The sequence below is a fragment of the Rhinatrema bivittatum genome, chromosome 3 (assembly GCF_901001135.1).
Source record: "Rhinatrema bivittatum chromosome 3, aRhiBiv1.1, whole genome shotgun sequence".
Lineage (NCBI taxonomy): Eukaryota > Metazoa > Chordata > Amphibia > Gymnophiona > Rhinatrematidae > Rhinatrema > Rhinatrema bivittatum.
Genome location: NC_042617.1, coordinates 15,223,537 through 15,250,257, shown reverse-complemented (window position 1 = coordinate 15,250,257; position 26,721 = coordinate 15,223,537). Strand labels below are relative to the sequence as shown.

Sequence of the window (26,721 nt, the reverse complement as noted above, 5' to 3'; positions counted from 1 at the left end):
CTTTGACAGAATGTTATCTGTGATAGGGCTGCGACATGGAGCTATCTTCACACATTCGCAGCCCCCTACTTCTTATCAGTGAAAGTCTGTCAAGACTCTGCCTTTGGCCAAACTGTCTTGAAAAGCTTTCTTCCACTATTATCCCCAACTCCTTCCACAAGCACCTGCTGTGATGTCAGGCTGCCTTATCATTGCCAATAGCACCCCAATTATTGTGCCTCCTCACGAGTTGTCTGCTATTGGCCTGTTGTAATACGAGTCAGCCTGTAGCTTGCTAATCACCCATATGTGAGGACTAACATCCTGCTTGTCCTGTGATAAAGCAAAATTGCTTACCTGTAATAGGTGTTATCCCAGGACAGCAGGATGTAGTCCTCACGAAACCCACCCGCCACCCCGCGGAGTTAGGTCCGCATACGTTTATTTTTCACCTGCACTTTTTGCTACAAACAAGACTGAAGGGAGACCCCTGTGGACCCAGGGATCATGGCATGTTGGAATTTCAAAGATGGCAGATGAAAGGTGTAACTCAGATACAACACATTTTGGTAGAGTTTAAAAGGGCCAGACGTGTGCCCATAAATGCGCTATTTTTAATTTTATAAAATATGGATGTAGGTTCTAAAATACTCTTTACACATGTACGTCTATGGCCTTTACAAGAGAGACAGAGAAAGAAAGAGAGAGATTCTTTATAAGGCTCAGCCTGATACTCTATATATGGACCATCATAAGGGGACACTTTGATTGGGGTTGAGTTTTTGGGAAGTTGGGTTGGAGTTGGGGGATGTTGCTACAGACACATTCAGAGGTACTCATTGTAAAATTGACATCATTAAAGAATTTTAGACTTTATAAGTGATGAAAATTCAAACAAGGAGTTGACTTGTACAATGCAGCTAGCAGAGACTGCATTGTACAAATCAACTTCTTTTTATAGCTTATAAGATCTAAAATTATTTAATGATGTCATCCTACCCAGTATACTCTTTCCCACTCTGGGAAGGGGGAAATTCTTAAAACTGTTTTATTTTTTCTATATCAATGAAAATGTTTCTATGTTGGTTGATGTTCAATGTCCTATGCATATTTTTATAGGCTTAGAGGCATGTTTGCAACTTTGCATAAATAATGGCTCTGAATGCAGAAACATATGTAATACTAGTAAGAGTAGTTGTGAGAAAGAATGAATTAGGGAGACAAGGGGAAGCATGTGTGAGAAGTGTGTTGAGATGCTTTTGTACTAGGTAGATATAGCAAAGTCACTTTTCAACAGACAAGTATCCTGATGTGTTGAATTCACAACTCTTTAATAGCTACCAGCGTGGCGCTCTACTGGACTTTTTTGCAAGCATTTTCTGAGGCTTTTTTCCAATTCTGTTCCTATAGGATTTTCCATTGGTAGAAAACAAAATTTAAAAATATATTTTTCATAGTATAGGAAATAAGAGCTATATTGGCAAATGGGAGGATGGCCAAAACTGCTCCTACTTTGAGTTAATATATTTTAATTTTAATTTATAATATTTATATGACACCTATGTAAAATAAGTTATTCTAAGTGACTCATAGTCATGACCCCAGAAACTCAAATAAAAATTACATTTCTAGGTAAGTGAAGTGATCCATTCCCGGTTTTATTTCCCTGCACATGGGTACTTATAGTCTTGATTTTCTGAGGATATTCAATAGGTAAATCAGAATAAGTCCCAGCATGCAGTGGGTTAAAACCAGGACTGGATCCACCTGTCTTGAAAATCCAGAGCCAGTTGGCAACTCTAGTGAAAAAGCCTTTGTGGTGGGAACAGAAACATAGAGGGATTAGGTGGGAAGGTTATGTCTCCTTTTCAGTCTAATACCTGGGTCCAGGCAAATGACTTTTGAAGTTGTGAAAACACATTGAATAATGGCCTAATATTCCCTTTAATGATCATAGATATTTGTTAAAACCCAATATTTGGCTGCTATTTGCCTCCTGGAGACCAAAACCACAGGGGATGAATAAACTCCTTTGTATTCTGGATTTTCTATTGGCCCAGCCGTTTTTTCTTGCTTCATTGGACTACCAGTTCAATCAGAGGCTGGGATCTGGCACTGTGAGCCTTCATTCCCAATGAGCTGGGGATTTTGTCCTTATTTTGTATCCATCCCCAGCAAACTTAACCCAGTCCTCAGCTGGGAGCCAGGCACCAGGGCTTCATTCACAACCTTGCCATCATGGGCACTAAATATGGTTACTAGATGTCAGTGTTGTACAATAACTTGGACTATCTCCCCAAGGGGCTGTGAATGCTACTTTCACAGCATCTCAAGCCCTGTCTGGCCTGGGAAGCAGATTTCTTGCCCAGGAAACTGAACCCAGCTTCTTTGCAGGTGGTGCACTGCAGTGGTACTAATCTATTGGATTTGAAAATTGGTTTGATGTACTATGCTGCACGACCCAGAGAAACCATTTCTTTCTATGTAGATATGTAGGAAGGGAAGCCATGAGATTTTATGTATTATTTAGTTTATGAATGGCCCTTGTTCTCACATGAACAGAACTGCAATTATTGTGCATCAACAAATAATTTATGCTTCTTCAAACTCCCCAGAGGAATAACATTCAATACCTGCACAAGTTTAAGATTCCAGGGTGGATGATTGACCAGTCCTGCTATCTCAGCTTGATTAGTTACAGCAGCCTGAAGCTCAACATATGTATTACTGTCCAGCTGTATTCCTGGGAAAAGGTCATTTATCAGACTGAGAAACAGAGGTTCGTCTTCATCTACCTGAATAACCAAAAAGACATTTTTTGTAAACTACTAATCATTATATTTTCCTTTATTGTATACCAGGGGCAGACAGCGCTGGACCTCGAATGCCGAAAACAGGTCAGGTTTTCAGATATATCACAATAAATATGCATGAGATATAGTTGCATGCACTGCCTGCATTATATGCAGATATTTCTCATGCATACCCATTGCAGATATCTTGAAAATCAGACTTGTTTCCCTTTGAATGTAAAGTATGCATTTCAAAGTGAAATCTACATGTGTTCTTTCTCCCATCCTCACCCTGTTCCTTCTTCCTTCATAGGTGATTTTATTAATGCATATTTTTTTGATTTAGTAGGATTGTTTTACTGTAATCAGGAGCTTTGCTGCATATTTTTTTCTAAATGATTTTAGTCCTGATTTAGATTTTATGTTTTCTATTCGTTATTAAATGTTTTATTATTGATGTATAGACAGCATATCAGCATGCAATATTATTCTTTTACTGTTATTTTATTAGATGTATAATTATAATGGAAACCACTTTGAGTACTCTTAGAAATGTGGTATATTAAATTCAAAATAGTAAACTAAACTAAAAAGTATGCAAGCTTTCAATAACCTGTGTACTTTTACACATAGGGCCAGATTTTAAAACCTTTACGCGCATCGGGCCTATTTTAGAAAGGTCTGGCAATGCACGTAAAGCCCCGGGACACGTCTACTTCCCGAGGCTTTACAAAAGGGGTGATCCGGGGGCAGGGGCGGGGCCAGAAGCCTCTGGCACAGCGGCCATTTGCTGCTGTGTTGGAGGATCGCCTGCCGGCAGGCTGCCACCACACACAAAAGATAAGATAGAGGTCGGCGGGGGGGGGGGGGGTAGAATAGGGCTGGGGGAGAAAGGATGGGGAAGGGGTAGGAAGGTTAGAATAGGGGGAAGGGAACGGGGGAAGGCCGCGGGCGTTGGCGCGCGTGCGATGCACTAGTGTGCACCCCCTTGCGTGCGCCGACACGCGCATGTTTACGCCCGCGTGTAGGTTTGAAAATGTACCCCTCACTGTATTAAGGGGGAGGGGGGCTGGGCACCCTTTTCAGAGAAGCTTTTTACATATATAAGCACCTGTTTATGCATGTGAAACGTTTTGAAAATTATCCTCAGAGTATATTTTCAAAGGGGTTACACATGTATACTTAACATATGCGTGCATGCATATCTTGTATGCGCATATATGCTATTTTGTAAACATCAAAAGTACAAGTGTAATTTTGGTTTCATGCAAAGAAAAGGGGTATTCCAGGACGGGGCCAAGAGACATGCATAAGTTTCTATTTTATAAGAGATTTCCACAAATAAATTAGGCAACTTATTTGCACACCTGCTAGTTATCTAGTACAATCCATATTAGACACGCTTGTTGTCATCTAGTTTTCTGTGAACTGGGGGGGAGTTCAGGGTGAAGTACGCAGAGGTATTGACAAAATGGTGGTTTCCAGTATGTGCACAAATCTTTCATACCTACGTCCGCACATAAGTCACATTTTTGCGCATACAATATAAAACAGATAGAGAAAGCATGTGGGTTTAATGCATTGCAGATATTTGCACATACTAAAACATATGTGCATATGTTGGGAAGTGGATATATGAATATTTTATAATTTGCACAGACCAGATACATGCAGGTTATAAAATAGTATAGGCCCTTAGTCTCAGTGAAACACTTTTTGACATGTGACATATGAAGTCATTATTCTTGTACTCCTAGGTTTTTGATTTTTGATCATAATCAGTTTTATACTTACTAGCAACATTATAGTCTCAGCCTTGTACTTGTTTTTCCTAGACAAAAGACTCCATAAATTAGGTAAAAAATGCTGAAATACAAGGCTGTAGAACATTTTGAACTGATATGAGGTTAGTTTACATTCCATCAAAGAACAGAGATGGGGTTAGTTTACATTCCATCTAAGAGTATAGACAATATCCTTAGAACAAGCACAAGGTTGCTAATGCTGGCTAATTCCAAGAAAACATTTACATATGAGACGAGGATTAATTAACTTAGAGAATGAAAGCAAATTACCATTTAGCCATTCAGATTATTTGTTTATAATAGAAAGCCAATCATAGAAATTTTGATAATTATGTAAGCTAGTTTAGGGATTGGAAATATTCAATTGAAATTCTATATAATGCCGTGTTATCAGTAAAATCATTTGAGAGGGAGTTTATGCTAGTGTCACTCTGCCTTTCCATAAGGTACATTATTATTTAATGTATAAGGTTTATATTATTTTATATCATTTTAATAAAAAAAACTTTTCTCTACAGCTAGTGGATTTAAACATTCTTATTTTCAATGAACCTCAACAAGTGGATCTGCATGTTCCCATATACAGTAAGGGGTAGATTTTCAAAAACGGCACGTTGGCGTACTTTTGTTGGCGCTCCAGGCGCCAACAAAAGTACGGGGGATTTTAGTAGATACGCGCGTAGCCGCTAAAATCCTGGATCGGCGCACGCAAGGCTACCGATTTCGTGTAGCCGGCGCGCGCCGAGCCGCGCAGCCTACCTCTGTTCCCTCCTAGGCCGCTCCGATTTCGGAGCGGCCTCGGAGGGAATTCGCTAACGCCCTCCCCTCACCTTCCCCTCCCTTCCTCTACCTAACCCACCCCCCCAGCCCTGTCTAAACCCCCCCCCCCTACCTTTGTTGGGGGATTTACGCCTCCCAGAGGGAGAAGTAAATCCCTGCGCGCCTAGACGCAACCCGGGGGCGGTTCCAGATGGCGCGGCCACGCCCCCAGGCCCGCCCCCGAAATGCCGCGTCCTGCCCCGAAAACGGCACGCTGCTCGGCCCCGCCCCCGAAACGCCCCCGATACGCCCCCCTCGGAAAACCCCGGGACTTACGCGAGTCCCGGGGCTCTGCGCGCTCCGGTAGGCCTATTGAACATAGGCGCACCGGCGCGCAGGACCCTGCTCGCGTAAATCCGGGCTGATTTACGCAAGCAGGGCTCTTAAAATCCGCCCCTATGTATTTATAAGGGGCCATGCAGAGAACTTTGAAAGTTAATCTCTTAGAATTTATGTGTGACAAAATGTGATGGAGCTGTCTTGAGCAAAAGTTGAGTGAACTTTATTAATATGCAAATCAGTTAAATAAATTCTTACCAACTTAGAGAGGTTCATATCTCTCAGCACCTTCATTACAATACTTAATTCACTGTCTTCTGGTCTTGCCCTCTTTTGAGCACCAAGAGTTCTCAGCACAGAAAGGATATTTCTTAGACCAAAGTCATAGTGAACCTGAAATATGCAGCACATATTTATATATTAATTCAAAGTTTCATCCTTTTTTATCTGACATACAAGTACAGAATAGCATAATTGCCTGATTTTTTTTTTTATTTAGCTTGCATTTTTCAACTTCATGTAGCTCAATAACACTCCATGTAGGCTAGTTTGACGACTCAGTAGAATGAGCTGTGCAGTGCCTTGCAAGAGACCTGGGTTCAGTTCCCGGCTGCAAATGTTGTGGAAGCCACATGCATAGCACTTAGTCTCAAAAGCAGAGCTGGATTTAGGGCTAAAGGCATCCTGGGTAAAAATTGTTAATGGCACCCCACCACACCTCATCACACTTCACTACATACACACACAACTGATCCAGGACAGGTTTTCCCTTAACTTCTATTTTGGGCTTATTTTCCTGTTTTTTCTTGTCTGTATTTTGCTTTTTTTTTTTTTTTTCGTTTGTTTCTTTTACATACCGTATTTTCCGGTGTATAAGACGACTGGGCGTATAAGATGACCCCCCTTTTTTATACATATTTTTAAGAAAAAAAATAATTTTACACTCAAACAGGAGCAACCCTATCTATGAAAAGGCAACACTACAAATACTGTATATCAGGCCCTAAAAACCAATATACCTCTTATTAGGAAAACAGAACTAGCAAGCAGCTATAGATCCCCACACATAAATAATTGTAAAACTATACTAATAAGCAGAATAAATGTTTCAAAACAGCTATGAACAGAATAACATCCAACAATTAAAAACTCATAAAAACTATTAAACATTCTCCAAACACCAATAAAATATTTCAAAAAAGCAGACACATCACATAATATTAAATAATTAAAATGGTAGTCAATCAAGAAAAATAAACTTAAAAAGCCACCTTTCCTTACCCCCTCCAGCAGCTCTCCTATTCCTCTTCCTCTTCCTTAGGGCCCATGTCTCTCACACACACACCATACCAGTCATGCCCCCATGACCAGTTTCTGTCTCTCACGCACCAATCATTTCCCAAACAGTCTTTGACACACACACCAGACACCTTCCTGAACAGTTTCTCTCATGCCATACACACACACAGGCTTCCCACTCCCGTGTTCTGCTTACCGTACATATACGGGCTTCTCACTCTCATAATCACTTTCTCTGTCTCACACACACACACACCAGTCTCTCTCTCATTTTCATGCTCACTCTCCACGTGCACAGGCTTCTCATTCCCTGAATCACATTCTTTCTCTCACATTCACACACAGCAGTCTCTTTCTCTCACACACACCGTCACCTTATCAACCAGTCTCTCTCTCATGCACGCGCACACACACACATACACACAGCCAGTCCTCCCGCTCCCATGCTCTCTCTCACATAATCAGGCTTCTTACTCCCATGCTTTCTCACATACCCAGATTTCTCACTTCCATGCTTTTTCTCTCTCTCACACTCACACTCACATACACATCAGTCATCTCTCTGAGCAGTCACTTTCATTGTCTCTCACACACATGAGCTCGCTGACCAGTTTCTCTCAATCACACACATGCTCTCAATCAAATGCATTCTCTCACTTTCACACAGGCTGGCTGCTTCTCTCTCTCTCTCTCTCTCTCTCACTTACACACAGGCTGGCTGCTTCTCTCTCTCTCTCTCACACACAGGCTGGCTGCTTCTCTCTCTCTCTCACTTACACACAGGCTGGCTGCTTCTCTCTCTCTCACTTACACACAGGCTGGCTGCTTCTCTCTTTCTCTCTCTCTCTCACTTACACACAGGCTGGCTGCTTCTCTCTCTCTCTCTCTCTCTCTCTCTCACTTACACACAGGCTGGCTGCTTCTCTCTCTCTCTCTCTCTCTCACTTACACACAGGCTGGCTGCTTCTCTCTCTCTCTCTCTCTCACTTACACACAGGCTGGCTGCTTCTCTCTTTCTCTCTCTCTCTCACTTACACACAGGCTGGCTGCTTCTCTCTCTCTCTCTCTCTCTCACTTACACACAGGCTGGCTGCTTCTCTCTCTCTCTCACTTACACACAGGCTGGCTGCTTCTCTCTCTCTCTCTCTCTCACTTACACACAGGCTGGCTGCTTCTCTCTCTCTCTCTCTCTCTCACTTACACACAGGCTGGCTGCTTCTCTCTCTCTCTCTCACTTACACACAGGCTGGCTGCTTCTCTCTCTCTCTCTCTCACTTACACACAGGCTGGCTGCTTCTCTCTCTCTCTCTCTCACTTACACACAGGCTGGCTGCTTCTCTCTCTCTCTCTCTCTCACTTACACACAGGCAGGCTGCTTCTCTCTCTCTCTCTCACTTCCACCCCCACCCCCGAGCACAAATAGTAGCTGCAGCAGCTTCCTCCTCCAGCCCCCGCAGGCCAAGAAAGAAGAAACCCATCGGCCGCGGGAGGCTCACACTGCTGTCTCCTTTCCCGATTACCAGCTCCTTCGACTGCTCGGGGCCGTTCCTGCTGTAGCCGCTGCAATTTTTTCACGCGGCACGGCTCTTTCTTCCCGCGCATCACTTCCTGTTCCGGTTCAAAGGGGGGGGGGGGCGGGAAGAAGACAAGGCCAGCCGCGGATGCCACAGCTTTTTTTTTTTTTTGCACCGCTGCCGTTCCCGCTGGGCTTGAACGTGCTGATAGCCCAGCGGCAACGGCAGTGCGGTGCGCGGGAAGGAGAAAGTCGTGCCACATGAAAAGATAGCAGCATCGGCCCCGAGCAGTCGAAGGAGCTGGTAATCGGGAAAGGAGACAGCAGCGTGAGCCTCCCGCGGCCGATGGGTTTCTTCTTTCTTGGCCTGCGGGGGCTGGAGGAGGAGGTGATGCAGCTACTATTTGTGCTAGGGGGTGGGGGTGGAAGTGAGAGAGAGAGAGAGAAGCAGCCAGCCTGTGTGTAAGTGCGAGAATGCATTTGATTGAGAGCATGTGTGTGTGATTGAGAGAAACTGGTCAGAGAGCAGGTGTGCCCGGCGTATAAGACGACCCCCGACTTTTGAGAAGATTTTCTTGGGTTAAAAAGTCGTCTTATACGCCGGAAAATATGGTATTTTTCGGCTTTTGATACATTGCTCGCCCCTTCTTCTTCTTTCTTGCACCCCCCCCCCCCCCACCTTTCACCCTAAGACAGTGTTTGCCAGCATGCACATATGGACATGTCCGTTTTATAATATAAGCGTGTATATGCATGCACGTTATAAAATCGGCAGGATGTGTATACATGTGCGTACAATTTTATATTGGTGTGTGCAAGTGCCCCGTCTACCATGTAAGTGGAGGGATTTTGTAAAATACATGCACTGATGGCAATACCCATTTCCCCAGTCCATTCCCAGTTTGCCCTGTTAAACAATAAGACTTCCTTTCCCCCCCCCTCCCCCAGCTAACTAGCCTTTCTTTTACCCTACCTGTCCCGACCCTTGAAACCCTGCTGAGTAGCATATTTTTTTTTGTTTTCTATTTATACTTCCTTCATAGCAGAAGTAAAGTTACACAGTAGGAGAGAAAATTTAATAAAGTATAAACCCCCCCCCCCCTGTTTTATTTATTTATGTAACCGTTTTTCTATACTGTTGTTTGGAGACACCATCACAATGGTTTACAAATCACATAGTAAAAGTATAAAATAAGATTATAATTCAAAATGTTAAAAAAAGTTTGAGTAAAATAATAAAATAAATAATAACCTCAAAGGATAAAACTTAAAACACAATTACATAAATAAAGCCATTAAAAGAGCATAAAAGAAATCGAATAAGAATAAAACATAAAATCATAAATACTAAGAAAATACCAACTATTTGCTCTTGGGATTACCTTCTATTTGTTTAAAAGCCTGTGGGGCAGATTTTAAAAGGTACGTATGCGGGGTTCATTTGTGCGCGCTACCCGGCGCGCACAAATTTACGCCCGATTTTATAACATGCATGTGCAGCCACGCGCATGTTATAAAATCAGGGGTCAGCACGCGCAAGGGAGTGCACATAAGTTTATCAGGTTTTATATTATCCCATAGGGATGTGAATCGTGTCCTCGATCGTCTTAACGATCGATTTCGGCTGGGAGGGGGAGGGAATCGTATTGTTGCCGTTTGGGGGGGTAAAATATCGTGAAAAATCGTGAAAAATCGTAAAAAAATCGAAAAAATCGAAAAAACCGGCACATTAAAACCCCCTAAAACCCACCCCCGACCCTTTAAATTAAATCCCCCACCCTCCCGAACCCCCCCCCCAAATAACTTAAATAACCTGCGGGTCCAGCGGCGGTCCGGAACGGCAGCGGTCCGGAACGGGCTCCTGCTCCTGAATCTTGTCGTCTTCAGCCGGCGCCATTTTCCAAAATGGCGCCGAAAAATGGCGGCGGCCATAGACGAAAAAGATTGGACGGCAGGAGGTCCTTCCGGACCCCCGCTGGACTTTTGGCAAGTCTCGTGGGGGTCAGGAGGCCCCCCACAAGCTGGCCAAAAGTTCCTGGAGGTCCAGCGGGGGTCAGGGAGCGATTTCCCGCCGCGAATCGTTTTCGTACGGAAAATGGCGCCGGCAGGAGATCGACTGCAGGAGGTCGTTCAGCGAGGCGCCGGGGGGGGGGGTTCGGGAGGGTGGGGGATTTAATTTAAAGGGTCGGGGGTGGGTTTTAGGGGGTTTTAGTGTGCCGGCTCACGATTCTAACGATTTATAACGATAAATCGTTAGAATCTGTATTGTATTGTGTTCCATAACGGTTTAAGACGATATTAAAATTATCGGACGATAATTTTAATCGTCCTAAAACGATTCACATCCCTATTATCCCAGCAATTCTGAACCCCTAGGCAGACATGGTCAGTATCTTTCTGTCAGACAGTCAGCTAAAAATCAAGTAGTGTTAACAGAAACTTTTCATATTCCCCAGAAAGATGTTTTTTTCTTTCCCATTGGGGCTGTGAGGTGTGTAGCAAGGCTCTGGCATGTCTGCTTAGGAAGTAGCAGAGGTGGAGGTGATGGTGGGGGGGATGAGAGATGTCATGGAGCTTTACCATCATCATCATCATCATCCTCATTTATTTCACGCTTTTCCCATGCACAAGGCACACTGTTTCAGAAGGTTAGTATCAAGCATTCTAACATCTCAAGTACATAAAAAGAAACAGACCACCAACACAAGCCTCAAAACTGATTCTACTGAGACTACAGTCCAGGGTCAGAAACTGTACCTCAATTCTCAGACCCACTTCCTTGGCCCACAGACTATTTTATCTAGAAATATTTCTTTTCATGGCATTTGGAGTCAGCGCATAATCCTCTGCCGCATTAAGGAAAGTGATGGGCTTCTGATCTGTGGAATGTAATAGACAGAATTTGGGGCCTGGATTTTTTTATTTTTAAAACTGGGATTTCTCCCAATTTTGAGCCTATGTAGAAAAGCTTTTTGCACAGTGCCCTGGGTGATTGCCCTGCTCATAAATCCCAAAGACATAGGTTCCATGTCCATTTAATCTGGGTTCTGGTGGGATCCAAGAACTATCTCTGCAATGGTTGGGCTGAGTTGGGATGGATATATAAACATAGGGGAAAAATGCCAAGTAGTTGCAAATGAAGGCTTCAGGCACTAAAGCTCAGTAAAAGCCTGTTCCAATTAAGCTCGAAGACTGAAACAGCAGGAGGAAATCTCTCCAGAAACCTTTCCTTGTATTGTATACTGTAGTTAATGGCTCTAGTTAAAAATCCTGAAGGAAGGTTCTAGAATGAGGGTCATCTTCAAATTTCGATTCTATTAGAGATGTGGACGCAATAAAGTAGTAACTTTTTTTCACAGCTGAGTTTTTTATGAATATATTCTCATGGAACTGTAAAGTTTCTCAAGTGAAACTTTAGAACTTACAACTCTTGTGCTGAGGACATAGCATCAACTTTCAACTAGGGAAATTTATTCATTTAAAATGAATGGCCAATTTGTTTGACTCGTTTGCCCCCAAAATGAGCAAGTCTCACGAATGAAACATGTCATTTGTTTCATTCGTTCACATTTCCTATTAGAAAGCATTGGCTGAATTGAAAGAAAGAGCCTATGGCTGGGCAGGCATGAGGGAGTTTTCACAGCAATCAGCTCTACCACCTATCACTCATGTGTGAGGTCAGAGAAGAACTAGAATCTATTGTCAAGGAAACCAGACTGACAAAGAAAAATAACCTATCCTAGGGAAGCATTTTTCTAAATCAGCAAATCAATGGTCTTCTGTAGCAACAGTGATTTTTTCAACATTAGAAGCATTCTATCTTTTCTAAATCTTTTAGCAGCTGTGTTAATTTGCACATGTTATGCGTGCCGGCTGTGGCAGACCCGTGGCCCTCTCACCTTTTCTTAAGGACTCCAGCCTCTGGTTCCTCCTCGCTGGTGGCGGTGGGCCGCCAAGCTCCGTCCTCAGGCCTCCCCCGGTGCCTCCTGCAGCAGCTTCCAGCGTTCCTGGTCGTGATGCCACTACCCGCAGAGAGATGCCACCACTCGCACCACGCCCCTCCCTAAGCACGCGCACACATTGCTGATCCTCATGAAGGGACCGCAGCGGGAACGTGGCCACGGCCCCGGATGATGACGTCAACCTCTGCATAGTACTTAAGCTCAGGTCCCGCTCCATAGCGATGCCGTTGCAACAGGTCTCCTCGCTACTCGAGTACTCATTGCTGCCAGAGATTCGTCTCTACTCCTCATCGTTCCTGGTTCTTGTTCTTATGTTCTCCTTGTTCCTGTTCTGCTTATGCTTTGGATTGATTACACGGACTTTGACCTCACTTTGCCTGACTACGCTACAGCCAATCTCCAGACCCAGACCTCTGCTTTGCCTGACCATGTATTGCCTATTCCAGACCCAGACCACCACTTCTTCCAACTACGCTATTGACTTCTCCATGATTTGACCTCAGCCTTGTGTTATGGTTTTGAGGGTTTGGAGTGAATTCTTGGGTACTGTGGTGATGGTACCGCCCATGGGGAGGAGCCCCATGGGGAACCACAGTACTAGGCTAGATTCAAGACACGTAAACACAGAGATTTGTCTTCTTTATACAGCAGACTGTTACCACCAGAGGTGGCAGTAATAAGGTGATCCAGAGGTAGCAGTCCAGGGGCCCTCGGCAGAGGAGACCCATCTCGCAATGATAGTATAGGGAGTAGGGATGTGAATCGTTTTTTGACGATTTAAAATATCGTCCGATATATTTTAAATCGTCAAAAATCGTTAGGGCCACGATACAATACCAATTCCCCCCGATTTATCGTCAAAAAATCGTAAATCGGGGGGAGGGCAGGAAAACCGGCACACTAAAACACCCTAAAACCCACCCCCGACCCTTTAAATTAAATCCCCCACCCTCCCGAACCCCCCCCTCCAAATGCCTTAAATTACCTGGGGGTCCAGCGGCACACTAAAACACGGCACACTAAAACCCCCTAAATTCCACCCGACCCTTTAAATTAAATCCCCCACCCTCCCGAACCCCCCCCAATGCCTTAAATTACCTGGGGGTCCGTAGCCTTATATTACCTCCATAGCGGCGGTCCGTAGCTAAATCGGGGGAAGGGGGAGAGCAGGAAAAGCGGCACACTAAATAGTGTAGTCTTCAGCCGGCGCCATTTTGCAAAATGGCCGCCGCAAAATGGCGGCGGCCATAGACCAAAACCCTCGCTGAACGACCTCCTGCAGTCGATCTCCTGCCGGCGCCATTTTCCGTACGGAAAACGATTCGCGGCAGGAAATCGCTCATGGACCCCCGCTGGACCCCCAGGAACTTTTGGCCAGCTTGGGGGGGCCTCCTGACCCCCACAAGACTTGCCAAAAATCCAGCGGGGGTCCGGAACGACCTCCTGTGTCGAATCGTTTTGGTCTATGACCGCCGCCATTTTGCGGCGGCCATTTTGCAAAATGGCGCCGGCTGAAGACTACACTATTTAGTGTGCCGCTTTTCCTGCTCTCCCCCTTCCCCCGATTTAGCTACGGACCGCCGCTACGGAGGTAATTTAAGGCTACGGACCCCCAGGTAATTTAAGGCATTTGGGGGGGGGGTTCGGGAGGGTGGGGGATTTAATTTAAAGGGTTGGGGTGGGTTTTAGTGTGCCGTGTTTTAGTGTGCCGCTGGACCCCCAGGTAATTTAAGGCATTTGGGGGGGTTCGGGAGGGTGGGGGATTTAATTTAAAGGGTCGGGGGTGGGTTTTAGGGGGTTTTAGTGTGCCGGCTCATGATTTTAACGATTTTCACGATACTTTACACACCCAAACGGCAACAATACGATTCCCTCCCCCTCCCAGCCGAAATCGATCGTTAAGACGATCGAGGACACGATTCACATCTCTAATAGGGAGTGCAAGATGCAGGTTCCCAGTGCTGATCTGTAGAAGAGACAGACTGACAATGTTAGATTACTCACTAAATTGGTAGCTGTATGGATGGAGATCCCAGCAGACAGAAGTAGTTGGATACAGGCAACAAGGCAGGGAGAGCAGGCCCTCGAGGAGCGAGTACCTGATCCCTGAAAGGCACCTGAAAGAAAGCAAAGGGCCCCCGAGGAGTGGGTACCCAGGTTAAAGCAATTACCCCGAAGGGTAGAGAGAGCTTCCAGTGGCAGCAGGGAAGCGGCAGAGTAGCTTAGACTGGACAAGTCCAATCCTTGCTAACTCGATTTGTTAGCAAATGAAGGGCAGGCTAAATACCCGGATGGCGTGACATCACTCGAGGGGGCCGCCCTAGAGGTTCCCACCATGACATGGATAAAGACGTGGGTGGCGTGCGCGCACCGTAGGAGGCCCTCAGGAGAAACATGGTGGATTGCCTTGCCATTGCCAAACCGGGAATGCCGGAGAGAGCGGCATGCAGATGCGGTGGTAGGCATCTTCCCAAGGCTAGCGGAGAGAACAGAGAGAAAGGTGAGGCACAGAGATCGAAGCCGTCTGAGATGGACGGACACAACACCTTGATTGACTACACTACTATCTCCGTGATCAGACCTCAGCATCGCTTGCCACAGCCCGTGGATTGCCACCGGCCCTGAATCAAGCCTACCATTGGACACCTCTTCTGCCTACTCCCTGGATGTGGACTTACTAGGCTTCAGCCTACCTTTGCTCGAGCACCTCCTGTCTAGAGATGTGAATTGTGTGATCGATCGTCTTAACGATCGATTTTGGCTGGGGGGGAGGGAATCTGATCGTCGCGGTTTTTTGTTTTTTTTTTTTAAATCGTTTAAATCGTAAATTGGGGGAGGGCGGGAAAACCGGCACACTAAAACAACCCTAAAACCCACCCTGACCCTTTAAAATAAATCCCCCACCCTCCCGAATCCCCCCCCCAAATGTCTTAAATTACCTGGGGTCCAGTGGGGGGGTCCCGCTGTGATCTTCCACTCTCGGGCCACGGGTGCGTTAATAGAAATGGCGCCGGCGCTACCTTTGCCCTGTCATATGACAGGACAAAGGTAGCGCCGGCGCCATTTTGGTTCCTGTCCCCCGACGTCACGAGCGCAGGAGATCGCTCCCGGACCCCCGCTGGACCCCCAGGGACTTTTGGCCAGCTTGGGAGGGCCTCCTGACCCCCACAAGACTTTCCAAAAGTCCAGCGGGGGTCCGGGAGCGACCTCTTGCACTCATTGCCGTATTGCAAAATGGCACCGGCCGTATGGCCGTATGGCCATATTGCCAGATTGTAAAATGGCGCCGGCCATACGGCCGTATGCTCTGCAGAGCATATGGGCTGCAGAGCATACGGGCATACGGAGGGCTGCAGAGCAATTCGCTCTGCAGCCCTCCGTCTTACAGGACGAACTAACCAAAGTCACCTTCATTCTATCCTGTATCGAAGGGAAGGCGCTGGCCTGGGCTTCCCCCCTGTGGGAACACTCGGATTCCTTGTTGAAGGAATTGGCTCAGTTTATGGCTGTGATTTGACGGATATTCAATGATCCCGGGCAGCATGCCGTGGCGAGCACCAGCCTACTACACTTCCACCAAGGTTTAAGAAGTCTCTTCAACTATACCATTGAGTTCTGGACTTCGGCCACGGAGCTCGCCTGGCAGGAAGACTGATTATGAGCTATTTACTTGGATGGGCTTTCCTCACATCTGAAGGATGAGCTGGCTGCAAGGGAGTTCCTCTCTGGAGAACCTTATAGACTTGACAGGCCGAATTGACCATCGTCACCGGGAGAGTCAGATGCCCAAGAAACCTTCTCGGGGCTGGTCCCGTTCGCCACCGACCACCGACTCTGCCCCAAGCAGGGACACCTTGGTGGCTAAGATGGAAGAACCCATGCAGTTGGGTCGAGGGCAGCTGACACTGGAAGAGTGCCTCTGGTGGAGACAAACTGGTCTGTGTCTGTATTGCGGAACACCTGGCCACCATCTACAGACTTGTCCTATCCGTCCGGGAAACTTCCCGGCCCAAGTTCAATGGGGGTCCTGAACTTGGGTGCAACTTCTTCGGCCCCCCAGCAATCTGTACCAATTACCTTGATTTGGGACTCCCGGTCCTTTCCTGTGCTTGCTCTGGTGGATTCCAGAGCAGGAGGTAATTTTATTTTCAAGGACCTTGTCCAGCTCCTGGGTATAAAGACCCGTTCGCTTGAGACCTCCTTATGCATTGCATAAATTTATGGAGAGCCGTTACCAGGCCGAATCTCTCTGACTACGGAACCCATCCATTTGCGCACTGGCACTCTGCACACCGAGGATCTCGAAATGTTAGTATTGAAGAAATCCATCCACCCAGTAGTGCTTGGACTCCCCTGGCTACAGAAGCACTCTTCCCAGTTTAATTGGGGTTCATTGCAATTTGTAGAGTGGGGTCCCACCTGCCACCAGTCTTGTCTCCAGAAAGTGGTATCTCCATCCATAGTTCCTTTGGCTGTCACTTCCTCTGGCATATCTGCCCCTTACTCAGACTTCGAGGAAGTGTTCTCCAAGCAAAAGGCAGACTTTCTTCTGCCTCTCCAGAGGTTCGATTGCCCTATTGATCTCCTTCTAGGGACCACGCCTCCTCAAGGACGCACCTACCCTCTATCTCAGCCTGAGACAAGGGCCATGATGGAATACATCCAAGAAAACCTTGAGAAGGGATTCATCCGCCCCTCTACTTCCCCTGCCAAGACGGGATTCTTTTTTGTGACCAAGAAAGATGGGTCACTTAGGCTGTGTATTGACTACCGTGGCCTAAATGCCATCAATGTAAGGACAAATAACCCTTGCCACTAATCTCTGAATTATTCAATTCACTTCAGGGAGCATCCATATTTACAAAGCTGGATCTATGCGGAGCATATAAACTGGTAGGAATCCGCCCCCATGACATCTGGAAGACCGCCTTTAACAACCGGGACGGGCACTATGAATACCTAATGATGCCTTTCGGCCTCTGTAATGCTTCCAACGGATGATGAATGAATTTTTTAGAGATTTGCTGTATACCAAAGTAGTGGCTTACTTGGACAATATCCTTGTCTTTTCCAAAGACCTGGACACCCACCGCACTGAAGTCCGTACCATCCTCCAGCGCCTTCGCGAGAACCACCTGTTTGCAAAATTGGACAAATGCTTGTTTGGGAAAACCAGCCTGCCTTTCTTCGGTTATATTATTTCTCAACAAGGGTTCTCCATGGACCCAGCCAAGTTAAAGGGAAACCAGGATTGGCCTCAGACCGTAGGCCTTAAAGCTCTCCAGCGCTTCCTGGGATTCCTTAACTATTATCGTTACTTCATACCACATTACTCGACTCTGACTGCCCTTTGACAGTCTTAACTCGCAAAGGGCGAGATATGCGAAATTGGACTCTGGAGGCCATCGCAGCCTTCCTCCTTTTTAAAGAAGCCTTTCAGAAGGGGTCTTGTTTACATCATCCCGACCCGAATCATCCATTCTTAGTGGAAGTGGATGCCTCCACCATTGGGGCTGGGGTGGTCCTGAGTCAACGCACTGCCTCCGGTACTATAGTCCTGTGCTCCTTCTACGCCCATACATTTTCATCTAAGGAGCAAAATGACAGCATAGGGGATCATGAGTTACTTGCCACAAAATTGGCTCTTGAAGAATGGCATCTGTGGCTAGATGGCGCACAACACAAATTTACTGTGTTCACCGATCATAAGAATCTGGAACATCTGAGCCAAGCCCAACGTCTCAATGCACATCAAGCTCGATGGGCTCTGTTCTTTTCCAGATTTGATTTTGAACTTCGTTATCACTCAGCCAATAAAAATCTATGGGCAGATGCCCTATCACAATCCTTTGAGCCTGAAGACACTCCGGAAGAGCCTAGCCAGTAGTCACATCATAGATCCTGCCTGAATCTGTTTATCTGCTATGCACCCAGTTCCTGCTGGGAAAACAGTTGTGCCCCGACGACTCCGAGAAAGAGTTCTCCGCTGGGCACATGATTCCAAATTTGCCGTCATCCAGGACGAGCACGGACCTTGGCACTGCTCCAGCGGTTCTTCTGGTGGCCTACTATGGTCTCTGACGCTAAAGCATACGTCGAATCCTGTAATATCTGTGCACAGCAAAAGCCCCCGGTCTGTCGACCTTGGGGTCTCCTACCGCCGCTTCCAGCTCCCAAAGAACCGTGGACCCACCTGTCTACAGATTTCATCGTGGATTTGCCTCCATTGAAGGGTCATACCATAATATGAGTAACCATAGACAGATTTTCAAAAATGGCCCATTTCGTCCCTCTACCAGGCCTACCATTTGCTCCAGAACTGGCACGCCTGTTTTTCCATCATATTTTTAGATTGCATGGCCTACCCAAGGACATTGTATAAGAGGTAATAATAGCGCGTGAAAAATGCGCATCCAAACGGGGGCTAATGGTGCGCCCGGCCTCAGCACACCGTACTGAAACAGCCTGCTAGTGATATAATTTGTACCCTGATATAGCACTGTCCCATTGGTTATCCTCTTTCCACCAGGTCTTTGTGATGCCAATTATGTCAATCTCATCATTTACTGCTATACACTCTAACTCTCCCATCTTACTTCTTAGACTTCTGGCATTGGCTTACAGAGAATTCAAAATGTGTTTTTTGTTTGTATTAACAACCTGCTTTTCAGTTGATAAGGATAATTTGGAAATCTTTAGCTCAGGTGATTTTTTACATATAGGCACATGGACTACGTTTGCTTTTATTGGAACCTCTCTGTTGGGATGCCCTAACTCTCCTGTTTCATTTGTATCCTTCAAGGATACATTTCTCCGAACAATGCACTGCTGAGTGACTGTCGGCTTTCCCCCTTGTTCTAGTTTAAAAGCTGCTCTATCTCCTTTTTAAAAGTTAGTGCCAACAGCTTGGTTCCACTCTGGTTAAGGTGGAGCCCATCCTTTTGGAAAAGTCTCCCCCTTCCCCAAAAGTTTCCCCAGTTCCTTACAAACTAAATCCCTTTTCCCTGCACCATTGTGTCATCCACGCATTGAAACTCTGGAGCTCTGCCTGCCTCTGGGGACCTGTACATGGAACAGGAAGCATTTCGGAGAATGCCACCTTGGAGGTTCTGGATTTCAGCTTTCTACCTAAAATCCTAAGTGTGGGTTTGTATGACTGAGCATGTGAGAGAGAAAGAGTGAATGAGTATGTGGGTATGTTAGAGAGAGGGAAGAATGTTTGTGTGCAACAAACAGCTTCCCTCCCATCCCCCCTAATCCATGACAATCTCAGGGCACCGGGAAATCAAAAGTTCCTGGATATGGAAATCTGGGAATTTATTAATCCTTGTTAGTTTTAATTATTGATTGTTATTTAATTTATCTGCTGTTTTGAAATATTTTATTGCCATTTAGGAAAGTTTTATATGAGTTTTTAATTATTGGATGCTGTTCTATTCATCAGCTGTTTTGAAATATTTATTTTTATTAGTATGGTTTTACTATTATGAATGATGTTTTATATTTCTTGTTTTTATTGTTTGATATTTTATGAGGAATGGTGATGTTTCTTCTTTTCCCCTGTTGCACTGCATACAGAATCTGGCTTTTTTTTGTTTCTAGTTCAATTTTTGTCTGCACATTTCTATCTATAATTTATGGTTTCTTTATTCTGTATTTAGCGAGGTCTGTCTGAGTTTTACACGTGATAGAGGTGAGGTATTCTGTTAGCATGTATTTTCTGCGTAGGGAAGAGTAGCAGCTTGGCTTGTTTTGTTTTCCTAGTAGGAGGTATATTGGGGTTTTAGGACCTGGTGTAATATTTACAGTGTTTCCTTTTCATAAGTAGAATATTTACTGTTTGAGTGCTGGCAGTTAGGGCTGTTTTGGTAGGGGAGTTTTACAATATTGTAATTGAAATGCAATACATGGCTTTCCAAGGGCCAAACCCACATCCAACATGCGTTATCATAGGCCTAATACCACATGGGTTCCAAATGACCTTTTTTTTTTTTTTTGCAGGGTTTCTGGTTGGCACCACAGTAATGCATGTAAATATAATATACATACTATAAGTGATATTTTTACCTCATTAAGTCCTCTCTCATGTAAAATCTATTATTATGAATGCATCATTTTAATTGTGTGTGGGGAGGATGCAACTGGGGAGGAGGTGAGTGCAAGACTGTAAGGTTCACCTAGGGTGCTTAAAACCCATACATTGGTTCTAGGGAAGAGTGGAAGGTATGATTGGTTGGAAGATGACTGTGGAAGATTGGGGGGGGGAGGGGAGAGATGATTTGGAAGTGAGAGAGTTTTAAGAGCACAAGAAAGGATGCAGCTTTTGAGAGGAAGGACAAGAGGGTCAAACAGCTGGAGATAGTAAAAGGAGCAACTCAGCGAGGGACTGATGGAGGATTGAGAGGGGCCAATAGAGGGGACAGTTGGGGAGGTGTAGGATTGGCACAGAGAACTGGAGGGAGAGAAGTGAGGATGAATTCTAGATGAAGAGAATGAAGAAAAGGAGAATAAATGGGAAAGACTGATATTAGACAGAGGAGTAGGGGACATACTGAAGAGACAAGAGAGATATGAAACCGAACATGAACAGGAGACCCTGTAAAGGAGTTAGGAGACCAAGAAAGGGAAAACAGTATAAAGAGATGAGGACCAAAGTGATTAGAAAACTAACGGTCCAGACAGCCAGAGTAAATTCAGTTTAGTGGATAGAATATGTCAACTTTGGGAATGTGCAGCTCATGATATCTTATTTTGCACAATACAGGAGGAAATGTATTTCTGTTTCTCTCTCTCTAGTGTTGCACGGCATTCAGAATCTGGCTACTTGGGGTTTCCAGTTCAATTTTTAATGAAGGCTTATGGCGCCAGAAACTCTGAATTGATTCTGATTGAACTGGAAGCCCATAGGAGCAGGAGGAAACTTCTGGGTCAAAATAAAAATGAAAGCCCTGTTGAACAGAGTGTCCCAGCTCGTGGGGTTGTGTGTTGTATACAGGCTCAGGGCACCCTTTTTTACTTGGCCATAAGTGCCAAATAGCCTGGCTATGGCTCTGCTAATTGCACAAGCTTATATTAAGAGCTAAAGTTCTACAACATATGAGAGACAAATACATTCACCAGAAAACACATTTACCTGTTTGGTCAGCTGCTCCTCACAAAGTTTGTAAAGGACATAAAATTTCTGTGCCAAAATTACATTGTCAAGGAATCCACAGCTTGCCAGTTTGACTCTCATAATGATCTAAAACATGTAAGTAATACAAATTTAGTAAATGTATGAGCAGTTGGAAAATAGATTCTATGAAGCCAATATTCAAAGCACTTTAGCCAGATAACTCAAATGTTTTCTAGCTAAATGGTGAGCTTTGAATATCCCCAGCACTTGTCTGACTATCTTTTAGCCAGATAAGCCATTATTCCAGAAAAAGTTAGGAAAATAGAGTAAGTAAAGGGCATTTTGGGAGCATTTTGGGGTGAGGAAAAATTAGCAAAATAATATATCCGGCTAACTCTGATATTAGGAGTTAGTCAAATAAGTTATTCGGCTATCTCCAGATGTGCTTGAGAGTTCAGTGTTCCCAGGTATCTTAAACCTTAATCAGCTATATTCAATGAATATAGCCAGTTATGGGATGCAGCAGTTAAAAAAAATAAGCTCACGAGTTTAGTGGCCCAGTCAAGTCCCTCCCACCCCACCCCCAAGCTCTAAATTATGAGCTCACCCAGGCTGAGTCTTCTATACACCACCCCCTGCCAAAAAAAAATCCTTCAAACTAGATTAATCTATTCAAATTTGAAGGGGTTTGGGACCAGCCTCCTCCTTTCCCCGCCCATTCCTCCAGTGCCTCCCTCACTCCCCACCCCATCCTTAATTTTCCCACTCTCACAGTACCTAGCAAATAATAATCTTCAGCCCAAATCGTGGGATACTGCTACTGCGACCCAGACCTACTGCTTCTGATGTTGCTAGGTGAGCAAACTTGAAAGCACATGGCACCAGAATTGCTTTAACTAGCAATGCTGGTAGCTGATGCTTCCAGTGTTGCTGACATAGCCATGCCAGAAGCAGCTAAATTGAGCTGGATAAGTTATCTGATTTTGTTCTTTGAATACTGGCTTCTATGTTCTCAATTTAGGTATCTATAGAAAACATTTTGAGTAGTTACCTAGTGACCAAGGAAGCCAAAGTTCAAATCCTGCTGCCACGCCTTGTGACCTTGCGCAAATCACTTCACACGCCTTTGCTTCAGATACAAACGAAGGCCTATATTTACTAAAGGTTTTCTCCTATTCTGTATCTATAGGGAAAAGGCTTAAGGTTGGATTCTAAAAGACCTGCACGTGTAAACCTGGGGTTTATGTGTGAGGCTGGGCCTTGCGCGCACTGCGCAAATTTTCAAAGAGGCCCGGCCACGCACTTAAACCCCGGGATGCGCACAACTGCTGAGTCTTTTCAAAGGGTTGGGGCGGGGTGGGGCAGGGGACGGACTGGGACAGTGCTGTTATTCGCTGTCCTGATGACTTGTGCCCTGGCAGCCGGCCGGTGCGCGCAACTTACTTCAGCTCCAGCACTGAAGTAAGTTGTAAAACAAAAAAAACAATAGATAGGTAGGGTTTAGGGGGTGAGGAGGAGAGGAGGAGAGGGGAAGAGGGAGGGAGTTTAGGTAGGGGGTAAGGAAGTTCCGTCCCAGTCCGCTCCTTAATTGGAGTGGACTGGGAGGGAACTGGGGAAGGCCCAATTGCGTCGCTGTGTGGAAATTGCAAAAGCTCACCCTCCCTTGCGTGCACTGCCCGCACATGCGCACATGGATTATAAAATCTATGCACATGTGTGCACTCACCTGATTTTATAACATGCGTAAGCCGGCGTTATAAAATCAGCGCGTATGTTTGAATATCTACCCCTTAGTGAACGATCTTAGATTGTGAGTCTTCTTGGAACAGGGAAATACTTACAATACCTGTACATAATCTACTTTGAAGTGCCTGAAAGGTGGAACATGAATCAAATAAATAAATAAAATAGTTTGGCTAAGTTCAGGGCTCAGCTGGACAAACCTGTGGGTTTGTCCTATTACAAGGGATAACACCTTGTAATAGGTGTTATCCCAGGTCAGCATGATGTAGTCCTCACATATGGGTGACATAATTGATGGAGTCCTATTGCGGAAAACTTTCTGTCAAAGTTTCTAGAAACTTTTGACTGGCCCTGTGAGGCCTCTGAGCATGCCCAGCATGCTATGATATTCTCTGCCACAGGGATTTCTCTTCAGTCTCGTATAAGCTTTAGCAAAAAATAAAATAATAAAACATATCGGACCCAACTCCACGGGGTGGCGGGTGGGTTTCGTGAGGACTACATTCTGTTGTCCTGGGATAACACCTATTACAAGGTAAGCAATTTTGCTTTATCCCAAGACAAGCAGGATGCGAGTCCTCACATATGGGTGAATAGCAAGCTAGAGGAAGAGTCATTTTGTAGTGAAGCAACAGTGAAGTATTGTTGTTGAAAATGAGGCAGCCGAAGATCACAGCAGATTGGATGTAGAAGGATTTGGGATTAAACTGGAAACAAGTTCTTTAAGACAGATTGTCCATAGGCTGAATCTTGTCGTCCTTCCTTGTCTAAACAGTAATTTATTTATTTATTTAACACTTTTTTATACTGACCTTCATAGTAAATAAACCATATCGGATCGGTTTACATAAAACAAGGGTATAACAGAAGCAATAAATAACAGTAATTAACAAGAGAAGAGAATAAGGTAAAGTTACATTTAACAAGGAGTAAAAACTTGGGAAGCTTAAGAGCTGGAAGAAAGTTAAAAAGGCCAAAAAATAATTAAAGAAGCATAATCCAAAAAGGAATTTGGATTAGAGCAAAAAGATGCTTTAATCAGTGAGTGCCAGAGTTCTTCGTTTGAATGGTTGTAGGACTTTAATCTTCTACGTCCAAGTGAGGAAAAAGAAGACTAAGGGTTGTCTGGAGGATGAGCTGCAAAGGTGTGAAGCTGCAAATGAGTGAAGCTGCAAATGAGCTTCAAAGGTGTGAAGAGAACTCCATGTTGCTGCTATACATATGTCAAGAGTTACATATGCTTTACATATGTCAAGAGTTACATATGCTTTACATATGTCAAGAGCTGCAAAGGTGCAAAGCTGCAAATGAGCTGCAAAGGTGTGAAGAGAACTCCATGTTGCTGCTTTACATATGTCAAGAGTTGGCACTGAACGATAGTGTGCTACTGAGGTTGACATTGCTCTTACTGAATGTGCCTTTACTCGCCCTTAAGGAGGAAGGCCTGCTTTTTCATAGCAAAACTGTATGCAATCTGATAGCCAATTGGATAAAGTATGTTTACTCACTGCTTTACCCGGTTTGTTTGGATCAAAAGATACAAAGAGTTGAGTGGATTTTCTATGGACTGCAGTGCGGTCTAAGTAATATGCTAGCGCACGTTTAGAGTCCAAGGTATGTAAGGCCCATTCTCCTTCATGAGAATGAGGCCTGTGGGTAAAACTATGGATTGGTTCAAGTGGAATTCCGTAACTACCTTGGGGAGGAATTTTGAATGTGTCCGGAGAACCACTCTGTCATGTATGAATTTTGTATAAGGTGAGTACGTGACAAGTGCTTGTAACTCACTAACCCTTCTAGCCGATGTAGTGGCTATGAGGAAGATAGTCTTCCATGTGAGAAATTTAAGATCACAGGAATTCATGGGTTCAAAGGGAGAACACATGAGCCTTGTTAAGACCAGATTCAGGTCCCATTCTGTCACTGGTGGCTGAATCGGTGGTTTAAGGTGAATTAAACCTCTCATAAATCTACTGACAAGAGGATGTATGGATATTGGTGCATCTCCCATCTTGTTATGGTAAGCTGAGATTGCACTTAGATGTACTCTTACAGATGATGTCTGCAGACCAGAGTCTGAAAGATGGCATAAATAGTCTAGTAGGGAAGTTGTGGGGCATGAGAAAGGATCAATACTATCTTTTGTCTGCACCACAAAGTAAACCTTTTCCATTTCAAAGAATAATTCTTTTGTGTTGAAGGTTTTCGTGAAGCTATCAGCACTTGAGATACATTGGTTGAAAGATTGAGTGGTTGTAAAATCAAGCTTTCAACATCCATGCTGTCAGGGAGAGGGATTGAAGATTGGGATGGCGCAACCGACCCTGATCCTGAGTTATGAGAGTGGGAGCTATACCCAGGCGAATATGTTCTCTGATCGAGAGGTCTAGAAGCATGGGGAACTATACCTGTCGAGGCCAATACGGGGTTATGAGTATCATGGACCCCTTGTCCTGTTGCAGCTTCACTAGAGTTTTTGTTATTAGCGGTATCAGAGGATACGCGTATAGAAGGCCTGAGTTCCAAGGGCGAGCAAAGGCGCCCTTGGCTGGCTGGTTTTTCAGTTTGTGTAGAGAACAGAATCTGTCCACTTTGTGATTCAGGTGTGATGCAAAGAGGTCTATTATTGGTTGCCCCCAACGTTGAAATATCCTGGTCGCTACTGAGGGATTCAGGGACCACTCATGTGGCTGGAACTGAAGACTGAGGCAATCTGCCACTACATTGTGAATGCCTGCCAGATAAGTGGCCCGGAGAAATTTGGAATGTGTTAGGGCCCAGTTCCAAATCTGTACGGCTTCATGACAAAGGAGATATGATCCCGTACCTCCCTGTTTGTTGATGTACCACATGGCTACTGTGTTGTCCGTTTGGATCAGAACAGTCTTGTGTGAAAGGCAGTCCTTGAATGCATGCAGCGCATAACATATAGCTCGAAGTTCCAGAAAATTGATTTGAAATGTTGGTTCAAGTTTTGTCCAAGTACCCTGGGTTTAGAGATTGTTTATGTGAGCTCCCCAACCTAAGGTGGATGCATCTGTAGTTAAAGTTATCTGTGGGACTGGTTGCTGGAAGGGTAGGCCCTTGCGCAAGTTGTCCTTGTTCACCCACCAAAGTAGAGATGAAGGTAGCTGGTGGGTTACTTGAATTGGAGAGAACAGTGGTTGAATGGCTTGGATCCATTGTGATCTTAAAGTCCATTGAGTTACCCTCATGGCTAGCCTTGACATAGGAGTGACATGAACTGTGGAAGCCATGTGGCCTAGTAAGGTTAGAAACTGATGAGCTGTTGCTTGTTTCTTTGAGTGAAGCAAGTTTGCCAGTAGGGAAAGTGTGTCTGCCTGATCCCCGGGTAGAAAAGCTTTTGAAAGTATGGTATTCAATTCTGCTCCTATGAATTGAAGCAGGTGAGATG

The 26,721-nt window shown here is 44.9% G+C and overlaps 1 protein-coding gene across 1 annotated transcript in view; it reads right to left on the bottom strand.

Annotated features, from left to right (window-relative positions):
• DNAH8 (dynein axonemal heavy chain 8) overlaps positions 1 to 26,721 on the bottom strand; it is a 1,926,251-nt gene that overhangs the window by 774,889 nt on the left and 1,124,641 nt on the right. The window contains 3 exon segments of the mRNA XM_029592920.1: positions 2,613 to 2,774; positions 5,933 to 6,067; positions 21,582 to 21,689. Of these exon segments, the coding sequence (XP_029448780.1) occupies positions 2,613 to 2,774; positions 5,933 to 6,067; positions 21,582 to 21,689 (405 nt within the window).